Source organism: Nakaseomyces bracarensis (assembly GCF_045282275.1).
Source record: "Nakaseomyces bracarensis strain CBM3 chromosome Unknown Scaff1_0, whole genome shotgun sequence".
Lineage (NCBI taxonomy): Eukaryota > Fungi > Ascomycota > Saccharomycetes > Saccharomycetales > Saccharomycetaceae > Nakaseomyces > Nakaseomyces bracarensis.
The window spans coordinates 66599-79173 of record NW_027263960.1 but is presented as its reverse complement, the minus strand read 5'-3'; the positions used below and the strand labels follow the sequence as shown (position 1 = coordinate 79173).

At 38.5% G+C, this 12575-nt stretch overlaps 7 protein-coding genes across 7 annotated transcripts; 3 read left to right on the top strand and 4 right to left on the bottom strand.

Moving 5' to 3' along the window:
• Positions 1 to 560: 560 nt before the first annotated feature.
• CDC10 (septin CDC10) lies at positions 561 to 1535 on the top strand (the record flags this gene model as incomplete). The annotated part of the gene is made up of 1 exon (XM_071050190.1): positions 561 to 1535. The coding sequence occupies one exon, from the start codon at positions 561 to 563 to the stop codon at positions 1533 to 1535; it is 975 nt and encodes a 324-aa protein (XP_070908782.1).
• A 1283-nt stretch (positions 1536 to 2818) lies between these two features.
• RNJ42_00019 (uncharacterized protein) lies at positions 2819 to 4009 on the bottom strand (the record flags this gene model as incomplete). Its single annotated transcript, XM_071050189.1, has 1 exon — positions 2819 to 4009. One exon carries the CDS (start codon positions 4007 to 4009, stop codon positions 2819 to 2821), a length of 1191 nt encoding a protein of 396 aa, XP_070908781.1.
• A 994-nt stretch (positions 4010 to 5003) lies between these two features.
• RER1 (protein retrieval receptor) lies at positions 5004 to 5558 on the bottom strand (the record flags this gene model as incomplete). The annotated part of the gene is made up of 1 exon (XM_071050188.1): positions 5004 to 5558. One exon carries the CDS (start codon positions 5556 to 5558, stop codon positions 5004 to 5006), a length of 555 nt encoding a protein of 184 aa, XP_070908780.1.
• Positions 5559 to 6091: 533 nt separating this feature from the next.
• RNJ42_00017 (uncharacterized protein) lies at positions 6092 to 6886 on the top strand (the record flags this gene model as incomplete). Its single annotated transcript, XM_071050187.1, has 1 exon — positions 6092 to 6886. The coding sequence occupies one exon, from the start codon at positions 6092 to 6094 to the stop codon at positions 6884 to 6886; it is 795 nt and encodes a 264-aa protein (XP_070908779.1).
• A 255-nt stretch (positions 6887 to 7141) lies between these two features.
• PGS1 (CDP-diacylglycerol--glycerol-3-phosphate 3-phosphatidyltransferase) lies at positions 7142 to 8656 on the bottom strand (the record flags this gene model as incomplete). Its single annotated transcript, XM_071050186.1, has 1 exon — positions 7142 to 8656. One exon carries the CDS (start codon positions 8654 to 8656, stop codon positions 7142 to 7144), a length of 1515 nt encoding a protein of 504 aa, XP_070908778.1.
• Positions 8657 to 8898: 242 nt separating this feature from the next.
• LDB16 (Ldb16p) lies at positions 8899 to 10173 on the bottom strand (the record flags this gene model as incomplete). The annotated part of the gene is made up of 1 exon (XM_071050185.1): positions 8899 to 10173. One exon carries the CDS (start codon positions 10171 to 10173, stop codon positions 8899 to 8901), a length of 1275 nt encoding a protein of 424 aa, XP_070908777.1.
• Positions 10174 to 11244: 1071 nt separating this feature from the next.
• SGF29 (Sgf29p) lies at positions 11245 to 12099 on the top strand (the record flags this gene model as incomplete). The annotated part of the gene is made up of 1 exon (XM_071050184.1): positions 11245 to 12099. One exon carries the CDS (start codon positions 11245 to 11247, stop codon positions 12097 to 12099), a length of 855 nt encoding a protein of 284 aa, XP_070908776.1.
• Between the last annotated feature and the right edge of the window lie 476 nt (positions 12100 to 12575).

Genomic DNA, 12575 nt, shown 5'->3' with positions numbered 1-12575 from the left:
AATATAATAATATAATAATATAATAATATAATAATATAATAATATAATAATATAATAATATAATAATATAATAATATAATAATATAATAATATAATAATATAATAATATAATAATATAATAATATAATAATATAATAATATAATAATATAATAATATAATAATATAATAATATAATAATATAATAATATAATAATATAATAATATAATAATATAATAATATAATAATATAATAATATATATCAGTTTATACGATTCACGATGACCTGGCTTTGTTTTTTATGAAATATTACCCGGATTCCACACAGAAAACGCCGCACAAAACGAAAAGAAATGGTTTTGGTGGCCTCTTCAAGATTTTTTTTAAATTTTTTAAATTTTTTAAATTTTTCGCGTCAAAGCTCATTTTGTTCTTTATTTTTTTTTTGTGACCTTTAAGTAAAGTATTTAGTAAGATGATCCCATATTGTTCAGTGCAGTATTCAAGTTCTTAAGACAGTCATCAGATTATAACTTTGAGGATAAGCAGGATAAAGAGAAAAAAACAAACATAAACAACAAAATGTCTATTGTTCCAGAGTCTGTTTTGCCTTCTAATTATGTTGGTTTCGACACTATTACCAGTCAGATCGAGCACAGGCTGTTGAAAAGGGGTTTCCAGTTCAATGTGATGGTAGTTGGCCACTCCGGTCTCGGAAAGAGTACGCTGGTGAATACTTTATTCTCTTCCCATCTAATTGATTCTGCTACAGGTGAAGATATCACGAAACAGCCCATCTCTAAGACCACTGAGATCAAGGTCTCCACCCACACATTGCTAGAGGACCGTGTACGTTTAAACATTAATATCATCGATACTCCAGGTTTTGGCGACAACATTAACAACAACAAGGTATGGGAGCCAATTGTTAAGTACATCAAGGAACAGTACTCTCAGTACTTGCGTAAAGAGTTGACCGCACAACGTGAAAGACATATTCCAGACACCAGAGTGCACGCTGTGCTGTATTTCTTGCAGCCTAACGGCAAGGGTCTAACTGCACTAGACGTTGCCACGTTGAAGAGACTAACAGAAATCGCTAACGTCATCCCAGTGATAGCAAAGGCCGACACTTTGACCCTAGACGAGAGAACAAGGTTTAAGAAGATTATCCAGGACGAGTTCAAAAAATACAACTTCAGAATCTACCCTTATGACTCAGATGACCTTACAGAAGATGAAGTCGTGCTGAACAACAGCATCAGATCAGTGATCCCATTCGCTGTAGTGGGCTCAGAAAAGGAAATAGAGGTTAACGGCGAAACATTCAGAGGTAGGAAATCACGCTGGGGTGCTATAAACGTCGAAGATATCAACCAATGTGACTTTGTTTACTTAAGAGAATACTTGATCAGAACTCACTTACAAGACTTGATCGAGACTACCTCTTTTGTCCATTACGAAGGCTTCAGAGCTAGACAATTGATCGCTTTGAAAGAAAATGCTACAAACCGTGCTTCAAACCAAGTTAACAGCAACCAGGCTTATCAACGTTGAAGCTAAAATCCTATAAATTCTACACATCTAAATCTTCTATAAATACTTGTTTCTTTTAAATTTACAAAATAAAAAAAAAAAATGAAGCAGTTATTTTTTTTTCATGAAATGTTCTTAACAAATATTTGAAAAGAAGTAAATTTTCTTTAAATACAATATGGTTATCTTAATTCGTATTAAAAACTTGGGGTTATACAAAAATATATCAGAATAAAGATAAATAAATAGAACTAAACCTCTTTATTTATAGTAAAACTATCTCTTTCATCTCATAAACCGTTTCAGTCCAGTGATACAACAATTACATTACTGAATATTGGAATGCTACAACTTAAATGTCCACGATAATATACAAAAGATAAATAAATCTTAATATTCACAGAATTAAATGTGATAATAACATTAGAGAGAATGACCTGTTCTTTTATTTGATGAAAAAAGTAGTATCATTCATTAAATAACAGCGTTACAGGGATCAGTCTTAACTATAAGTGCTTTTATTACTAGATGTAATACACTATGAATAAGAATTATATATTAAATGATTCAATAAAAAAAACCTCTTAAAATCAATTATAAAATAATGAAAACTAATTACATACTTTACAAGAAGAGAGTTAGTCAGCTGAATAATTATGAATAGTTAGAAGTAAGGATTCATAATTAATGCATTCTACTTTTGTATAATATCTTAACTTTGGCAATCAAAACTAAATGTCATTCACAAACCATTCCATATATATCTCTATACGACAATGAATAAGCATCAGAAGCATACTAAAACAGAAAAATACGGTATCTCTAAATAAATCGGATAAAAATTAAAGAAAATCTCGCTTTTATAGAAAAATAAGGACACATAAAAAGAATCAGTGTTCGGAAACCACAACCAATGTATTTATTACACTATAAAGTAAAATAATTAATTATAAAGAATAAAACAAAGTTTTAATAGTATATATTAATATATCACATGATAATAAGAAGTTATAAATGTACTCCATTTGCATTTTTTTTTTGTTATTACTTTTATATAATTCTGATGTTAATTCTACTGAAATATTGCTTAAAGCTGTTATATATAATTTATTATACGAACCCGATTTTCCAAAGTAATATTACTGTTATCATCCTTTAGGTATTTCTAACTTTCTATTTTCATATAATGGCTTAAATATTTTATTAATTAAAAAAAAACTCTATAACAAAAATTATATATGAATGATAGTTTTTTAGTAGGGATAAGATAAGTAAGGAAATGTTTACTAATCACAACCTTATTTTTATGCTGTAATCAAATTAATCGGAGGAAATTCAAGCGCAATATCGTCTAAGTCCACAACTGGGTATTTCAATATGCAGGCAAAACCTCCAATATGCTGTAACTCAACTCCTGAATCTCTAAAGTTGCTAAAAATAACAACTTTACCGTTCTGATTTTTGACTAGCTCTATTAGATCCATATTGTTTTCACGCTCAACTATGTTATCCGATCTTAAAGTATCACTGGTTATTAGTAGAGTATCGACAGCTTCCATTTCTACTGCTTTATAAATCTCACACCTACCATACCATGCCAAATCGTCTTCAGACTCAATATGTTCTAGGAAATTATCAAACAAAAGAGTTTCTTTAACAAACTTTGTATCTTCTAATAATGAAGAATATTCTGGATTCTTCAAAACCTCGGATATACCCTGAAGATAACCTGTAGAGCAATGTGCCACAATAAAAATTGACTGGTTGCTCAAGATTGTATCATTTTGTTCTTCATTGGCATATTTAATAATATTATCAAAAAGAGTCTTAGCGTAAAACCCTGGGGAGCATAAGATAATCATTCTCAATTGGTCAAAATCGAATTGTTTTTTGATAGCGTCATAAGTAGCTCTGTAGAATTTCTCCATCTTTGTTTCAAATTTTGCAACATCGTTAGCATTCTTCTTCTTTGGCATACTGAATTCCACTTTCTGTTTCATTATTGTTGATGAGGCTGTTAACAGGCATATATGGGATATACCCTCTTGTAAAACAACCGCGGCGGTATCTGCTTGAGCCTCTGGCATTGTGGCCTCTAGCAGTAACTGTTCAGCATACTTGTTAAAATGCGTCTTGTAAAGGGTGATTGGGTGGTTGTAAGCTATGCTGAAGCTAATATATTTTCCTATTGGGATTTCTGAATCAATGTTTTCGGATCCTGTGTCATCGGGACAGGAGACACCTTTGTATCTCAAATATTCATCTCTGATATCAAATTCACGGCTTAGTATTCTCAATTTAATTCTGGCCAAGTCTGTAGTGGTTTTCTTATTGGTGTCCTCATTTTTATTGGTGTAAAGTTTCTTGAATATTGCTATATCGTCAATATCAATGATTTGATACATAGCAAACAAGTCTTCTTTATTCTCTGGTACAATAGTCAGAACTGTCTGATTACGAACCTGTTTGCCCTTTTCCATAGATAAAACCTTCATCTTTATCCTTTCCTAGTAGTTATATATGACTCTTATAAGGTATATGGCGCTAAATAACTACCTAAATATTAATGTGAGTACGTAACAAAATGATAATATATACAAGTTCTAATAGGTAACAGTAAATCAAGCATCTTATTAACCTCAGGAAACTTACTTGTATAGCAAAGGCCCAAATATATATATATAATTAACAACTTATATAAAGTACCTGAAAATATGGGTGTAATTTGACTTATATGTTAGAAAAAAAGAAAGGAACGATACAAAGGTACGAGTTGTGCAAATGCACCTCACCTAATAACCTTGCTTCATGGAGTTTTAAAAAGTGGATTAAGATTACTAATGCTCTTCCATTTGAACTGCTTTCCTAAATTTCTTTTTTCTCTATATTTCTATGGCAGACACCCATTTTCCTTAATCGGTAGACTTACGTTGCTTCTGGGGCCAATAAAGTAGGGGGAACAACCATTGTTAACACTTGTAGAAGTTAATCTGATGATCTACGATAAATGCAAGCTTTCCTTCACTGTAGATCAAGCCCTTTTTGCATAACTTATGCTTTTACAACTCGCTGCAATGAGCAGAACATGCTATTTAAATACCGAGACGGGCATGATATTAATCTATTGAAAACAATATTGGTTCTATACGTTATTTACATTTGTAATATGAGTGATTACCAATGAATGATGATGTGTATATTTTCAAAGATCAATTCTAAATAAATAAAAAAGAGTTTTATCTGCCTCGAAATAACTAACTATTGACTATCTAGAAAGAAAGGAGTTCTCCCGTGTCATAATTATAACTATACAGCATTGTTTCAATGTCTCTGATAAATGAAATCAAACTAAATCAAATCAAATCGAATCAAATCAAATCTAAAAGAATCAAATGCGTCTATGTGTTCTTAGAGTTAGATTATTTCTTTACATTATATCATTCTATGTTACTTTCTTGGTTTTGTAGTGTTATACATAGGTTTATGAAATCAATTCTTACCGCGGTACTTCTTCTTACCGATGTCCAATGGGATATACTTGTACTTGATCATATGTTGGATCTGTCTTCTCATAGCGAAGAAGAACAAAACAATGAAGTAGACCAGCAAGATAGGCCAGAATACAGGAATATCGAAGATTCTAAATATGGATAGGAATAAAGAGAGAACCACGGCCCTTACACAGTTGTGCCAGAACTTGAACTCCGGTAACCGTCTGATGAAAGGGCGGAACTCCTCCGACTTCTCACCGGCCTCCAAGGAACTGTTCTCCTCATCTTGTTGCAAAGAGACATCAAACTTAGGAGTCAAAAACGCTAGAAGCTGGTTCAATATGAAGATACCCAGGGCGTAGCAGACCACATACCACCCTTGTGCTAAAGTGACACGTAAGAGGAATATAATAATCAACACAACAACAGCAGCCCATCTCTCCTTCATAAACGGAGTAGCTCTGTCTAAATACATCTGGTACATGTTCTGGTACTTCCTTATAGCCGCAACCACAGGGTTGGAGGACTCAGCCTGCTCGTAATCAGTATCCATCTCGTGTTACTTTCTTTTCTCTATATCTTCCACAAGCCGTATATCTGCCCTTCAAAAACAATATATAACTAAGCCAGTTACGATAATTACAACAGGCAGCGTTAAAAGGTCAATTGGATGAGCTGTTATGGTCCTAATTGCTCAATTGACCACTTCTTGAACACAACCTTTAAGCTGCATCAAAGGAATTTCACGAATTTTCATACGCTGATTTTTTTTCTATGGCGGAGGGCCCAAATCACCCGGCATCGCAAAGCCCTTGGCTAACATAATAGCATTACCGATTCCACCTTCTACCTTCTAAAAGGGCCTTTCGAATCTGCCAGTTTCTTTGTTAATCTGTTCTATGTGCTACTAGAACGCTCCTCATTCAGCACTCTTACCCCATATATTTGTTGCAGCGCTAGCTCAATCCCCGGTCCCACGAACGACAGACACCCATTTCCTAGGTCTTTAAGTAGAAGCAGGTCTCTTCTACTTGATATTCATAAACAAAAGCACACACTGACGACGACACTAGTAACAGAATAACGATGCTGTATACTGAGGCTCTCCAAGGTCTGGGTCGGCTAGGTCTAGTTTGGGCTGTGTTTCAGCAGAAGCGGTACAACTCTGTGCACAAGTCCGTGTATGGGCTATCCTACGACCTATATCTGCTGGAATGCGTGACAAACTTCATATCGACATATTGCAGCGTACTGTACAGGTACTCAGATCTCGCGAATGTTCAATTCACCAATAGGTACCCGCTATTATACCCGTCCCAGGGGACAGGTGTCCCTGTGTCGATGGCGCTATTGGTAATCGATGCGCTCTTGATGATAGCGTCTGCTGTGGTAATTTCACAGTTGTGGAAATACCGAGCCACACGGAATGTCGAGCAAGGTGCATCGCTTATGCTGCTAGGAATCTTTACATCCGTGGTAGTGTTTTCTTACTTCACTTATGCCTGTTCGCTGCACAACTTACCTAAGAGCAACTCAGGACGATTTGGAGTATTCTATATTGAGCATATTAATTACCTCTGGGTTATTGGCAACGCGTTGTCTGCATTTAAATACTTTCCTCAGCTGTCTTTAAACTGGGTAGGGATGTCTACAAAGGGATTTTCACCTAGATACTTGAAGACCTCTCTTATCTCTACAATAATAATTCAGGTGTCTAATCTGTTTGTCTCGATAGATAACTTAGAGTTCTACGAATGGCCTTTCAATATGACGCCGCGCGTAGTATCTGCTTTGCATCTGCTGGCATTATTACTTCTATTTTACCAACATAATTTTGCATATGCTAAAAATAAGCCCTTCTTGAAGAGGACTTACGATTGATAGAAATCTAATATATATTGCATTATTCTCGTCTTATTATTCCTTCTATAGCGGGATTACTTTCTAATTACTATCATTCTACAATCTAAATGCTCTATATTGAAATTGACGTGAGTGGACCTGTTCGATGCTGATCAGAAATATCATCTAGCATGGTTAAAAGATGATGTTAGTTTGTGAATTTGCCGTACTGAATTTTGAATCCATTATGGGAATATAATTACTGAGTATTTACATAAATTACGTGAATTTCGATTACAAGCGTTTACCTAATACCGCTGCAGCTAGTTTTACCCTTGTATCTACCTGCCGATGTGCATCATTCTTAAAATCTTCGAGCTTAACTTCTTTTGTATATTGTAATATATTATCAATTTCATGTTGCATTTTCTGCTGTAAATCCTTATCCTTTGTCACAATTATTGCATTAGATTCCAAGTCTAGCGAGTATGCTCTCCTGGTATAATTTGATGAACCTATTACAGTAGCAATTGGCAGTGTCATTTCGTTATTTAGTTTTTCTGATATCCATATACCTTTAGCATGATAAGACCAACCATTGGGTTTATTTACAATACCACGCTGCCACTCTCTTAAAGATATAACGTTTTCTTTGCCAGCCTTTTTTACCTTCTTCAAGAACTTATTAGCTAGATAGAGATATGCATCGGGTATATTTCCAGACATCCCTTTCGACTCGAAGAAACCATTGGCATAAGGTGATGCAGTGATGACAGTTCCCTTTCCAGCAGGGGAATCAAATAGACATTTTCTAATATCCGGTAGCATGTTAAAGTATCCCGCTGTAAAAGTCCATGCTGTTGATACATTTCCAATGCTTTTTATCATGTTTAGTATACATGGCTTCTCTGTTGATTTATCATTATGCTTTTGAAATAAGGGTGTAAATTGAGAAACTGGGTACACCACTGTATCATAATCACAACCATCTCTATCAGCATTTCTTTCTTCACTTAGTTTATAAGGAGTGCTTAAAAACCTCGAGACTAGGTCAGAAGAGTCCTTCAAAAATTTGTGTCTACCATGTATAGGTTCTCCAGAGGCGTTATTAACTGGCCAAAACATTTTGTACTTCTGTTCATTATCGGAATATTCAACTTTATAACTCAAGGAACTGATCATCTTATGTAGGGAGAAGTAGTAGTTCGAGAAATCTTTGTTTTTGAATAAGTAGTATCTATCTTGTCTATTCGTGAAGTAGTCATTCGATAAGTTCGCACCTGATAGAAGCACTTCATCATCAAACCCATATATCTTCATATGTTGTAATCCAATTCCCTCATTATAACGTTTTGGTATCAGCATCCTCTTCCAACCTACGTAGGCTGGCGTTCTGTAAAGCCGTGTATCCACTCTATCACCATAATCTCGAACCAATGTAGCTAATAGGCTCGCTGAGCACTTCTTCGGTGTTTCTCTTGTGCCTCTGAGCCCATCAATGAGAAAATGTACCTTGAGATTCTTGTTCTTCCTCATGGCGTCACTTATGCATTGTATAAACTCATCCTCGCTGTTTCCCAAATATAGTGACGCAATGAACACTCGGTCTTGGGCTTGCGAGATCTTGGCCTTGAGAGTTTCGTAGAAATTAGCAGGGCTCTCAATGACTTCAATTTCACCTCTCTTGAAGAGGAACTTGGTCTGCAGTCCAGAGAGATTCCTCGTCACAGAATCATAGTAAGGAGTCATTAAACCTCTAGATATAGTTGATGTTGAAAATGTCCGACGAGCAACAACACCCAGCCACATGTATTTTCTTAAATATGTGTTGCTATTGCCTATTATACAAGTATAACAGTACGGTTCTCAAAAGCTGCTACCATATCGTTAAAACAGAAAAATGTTCCTTAAAATCCGGAAACCCGACGACCCTTAAAGAGGTCATTTACTAAAAGAGATAGTCAATAGCATTGAGTCAGTATAGCAAGTTCAGATTTCAACGTTATTGAGTTTTTTATAGGCATTACTTTTTCTTATATAATCTATATAGGTCATGGCTTCATCTTACGGATTTCTATCACGTCGGAGGCAGGCTGCTTCTGCCGCCTGTTGGTGACCGTCGTTAGACGGTCGGTGTCTTCGTCGAGGAGGGACGGTATCGTATCGAACTCGTCCCAGACGTTCGAGGTCTCGTTGGCTGTTGTGGTGCTGGTATCCGCGTTCTGTTCAGGCAGGATGCCAGCCAGGGCGCCAGGCAGAGAGCCAGGCAGAGAGCCAGACAGGGAGCCAGGCAGAGAGCCAGGCAGAGATACAGGGAGGGACACTGATTCGTGTCGTTCTGGTAATGAGACCGTTTCGTGGTGTTGTGGTAAGAGCTCGTGACGGTGAGGCATGGACACTGGTTCGGGTGAGTGTGGCTCGAGGTGTTGTGGTAGGGATTCTACCTCCAGCGTCTGCCGCCTTGGGGTAAACCGGACCTGTGCGTTAGCCACTTCTGAGGTTGTAGTAGAGGCAGTTCGCGCGTGAGGAACAGTAGGCAGCGGCCCAGCGGCCACCCGAGTACCACTAACCCGAGCACCGCCACTACCGCCCGTATGAAAATCTCTCAGGAAGAGGCCCTTGTCGTAAGGAGAGAATTTCGGAGTGGACGGTGGGCTCGGTAGCCCCTGGCTCGGTAGCCCCTGGCTCGGTAGCCCCTGGCTCGTTGCCGCGACAAGGGAGCTCTCCTCGAGTCCCAGGAAGACCCGCAACCAGGACCGCACGGCGGCTACCGTAAACTCATCGGGCAGCGGCGGCAGAGAGGCCGCCAGTGTAGCTGACAGAGTCTCTGGCAAGCGCAGAACAGATTCTGGGATACGAGTCCGCAACCGCGTCCAGACGAGGTCGAACAGGTACCCCGGCAGCCGCCAGAACCGTAGCGGGATCTCAACGTAGTAACTCGGCACCCCCGCGTAGTGGTGGAAAACGCCAAGGCTGACCCCGCAGCACAAGCCCAGACCTACACCCAGCAACACCACAGAGGCGGTGTACTGGAAAATCGTAACAGCGACGTACTTGCTGAACCAGTCGCCAGAGCCCCGAAGCAACTCCGACCACGTAGAGCCAACCGTCAGCTTCAGGAACACGTTCAAGGGCAGCGTCATAAACTGGACCCAGTTCCACACCGCTATCCTCACTGGCGCTACCACGAATGTAGCCAGAAACAGCACCACAGGCCGTACAAAGAACATTATACTACGCTGGATCCACCACACTACCGCCCACAACCACCCACACAACAGCCGCACAGTCCACTTAAAATACCATAGCACGCCATTGAGCATCATCTCCTTTTATTCTAATTCCTTGCTACCAAACAAGGCTATCGAACAGCTAGATCTGGTCCATTGGACAACCCTTAAAACCCTAATCACGATCTATATACCTTATACGAAGAAAATTTTTTTTCTGTTTTCCTAAAATTTTTATATTTCACCTTCGGAAAAACTATAAAAAGAGAACGAAAAAAGCGAAAATGGTTAAAACCTCAAAACCATCAATTCTGTAACTCTGTTTTAAAACTATCTTTTTAGAGGTTCCACTAATAAATATAACAACCGCTGTGATCTCAATGTACAACTAACATAGAAAAATGCATGCTTCTATTTAAAGCAGTAGATTAGCTATAAAAAACATAAAGGATTATGTTTTCTACTGTATTCTAAAAATAGAATGCTGATACAATTTTGATTGACAGCGGGTGTTTTCTCCTGTTTCTGCCTCGCCTTACCTCGTTTTACCAGGCATTGCCCTGGGCGAAATGGATGTGCGGGTTCTGGTTATGGAGAAGAGAAAGCCTTCGTGGGCTTGGGCCGGCAACTTTTTGATACAATCCGTCAGGCTCATGTTTCCCGCGTTGGACCGTGTTGCGCGGGTCGCGTTTTTATATGGGCAAAGAGGTTTTCCTTCCCTCTCTATCCATTGCGGCTCGGTAACTACATCCCTCTATAAAATTCACCTTCGTAAGACTAACCCTCTGCCACTTCTTCGTCAGTGGAAGATCAAGCTTATATCATACTTTACGTAGTACCACCCTAAACGTCACTATATACGCATTAGTCACGTGTTCATAAATATACAACTACACGAACACGTATATAGAGATGTCAAGTGATATTATCCGGGTAATAATTTGATCTGTTTTAATTATATTTTTTTTTTATTTTGCTTTAGGTGTAGAAGTCACGAGGTCCCACGCAAAAGGTCGGAAAGCGGCGTTATATAATACATGTTATTGATTTATATACAGCATCTTAGTCTAGCAAGACCGATTGAGTTGGTAGATATTATTTATAGAAGAAGGCTTTTTCGTGATCAAGGGGAGGAACACCAAAATTTTTGTTTTTTTATTATCGACAATGGATGGACAATGGGATCTGGTGATATCGTCGCTGCAAGATATATACAATGCCAATGAGGTGACTGCTTTTGATGAGGATATGGAGATGAAGAAGCTCAATTTTGAGAACCTTGAGGATGCGCAACTGGAGGAGTACTTGGAGAAGTTTCAAGAGCACAGAGAGAATATTAAGCGCGCGCATCGGCTCTTGGAGACCGTGAGGAGTAACCTGAATACAGTGATAGAGAACGCCGCCATCAGTACGAATAACAACAATACAAGTGCACTAGATGCAGCGAATTCTGCGAACAGTGCAGCAGGGCGGCTGCCCGCCAGCGGTGAGAGCACGGCGGGGAGCACTCCTGTGCCCGGTGTTATTCCGGACGACGGTTCCGCTACAGCAGGACCAATTGGTAGAACGTACTGGCAAAGCCAGTTTGGGCCCAAAGCACCTATTGTTCTCCATGCAGAAGTGGCCTACAAGCCTAAGAAGGGCCACGGGGACGGTGAGTGGTTCCAATGTGAAGTAGTTAAAATTTCTAGCGATGGCCTGAAGTACGAAGTTGTTGATCCTGAGCCGGATGAGCAAGGAAACACTGGGAAGCTATATAAATGTACATGGAAGGACCTGCTCCTCATACCATCAGAATCTACTCCAAGATCAAAGATTCCTAACTACCCGCCGGGAACGCAAGTTCTAGCGAGGTACCCAGAGACCACGACGTTCTACCCTGCGGTCGTGATGGGGACCAAACGAGACGGCACCTGTAGACTTAGATTTGACGGTGAGGAGGATGTCGAGAAGGAAACCGAGGTGCCAAGGAGACTGGTGCTTCCAGCACCCATGATATCGGCATTCCCAGCCAAAAAGTAATGAACTCCTAAAGAAGTACATACATATCAAATCAGCGTTGAAGAATAACTAAGATACCAGGAAGACTGTTACAGTTTTACAAAAAAAAAAGAATATAAGTTCTAATTGTGTTTTTCTTTCTTGCCTCTCCTACATTAGAGAGAAGAGAGAGGTAATAAATCTTGATTGACAAAACTGATTCCATGAAGGTATATATAACGTATTATATATATCGCAACGTAACAACAGCCTGTTATTAAGAACAATATCCTATGCACTAGTACTGTCTAATTAACATCACAACCAACGAATTAAACACGCGGTTCAAGGCGGGTAACGAGCCAAGAAAATAAAAACGCTGAAAAAAAAATCTTGCAGGTTTTTCGTCCAAAGATAACAATGCGTTGGCGAAGTTGAAGGGAATTTGGCATTTTAATATTTGGTGACAGTGTGACAAGAAGGGTACATATACCTGATACTACTAGCAACAGCACCGA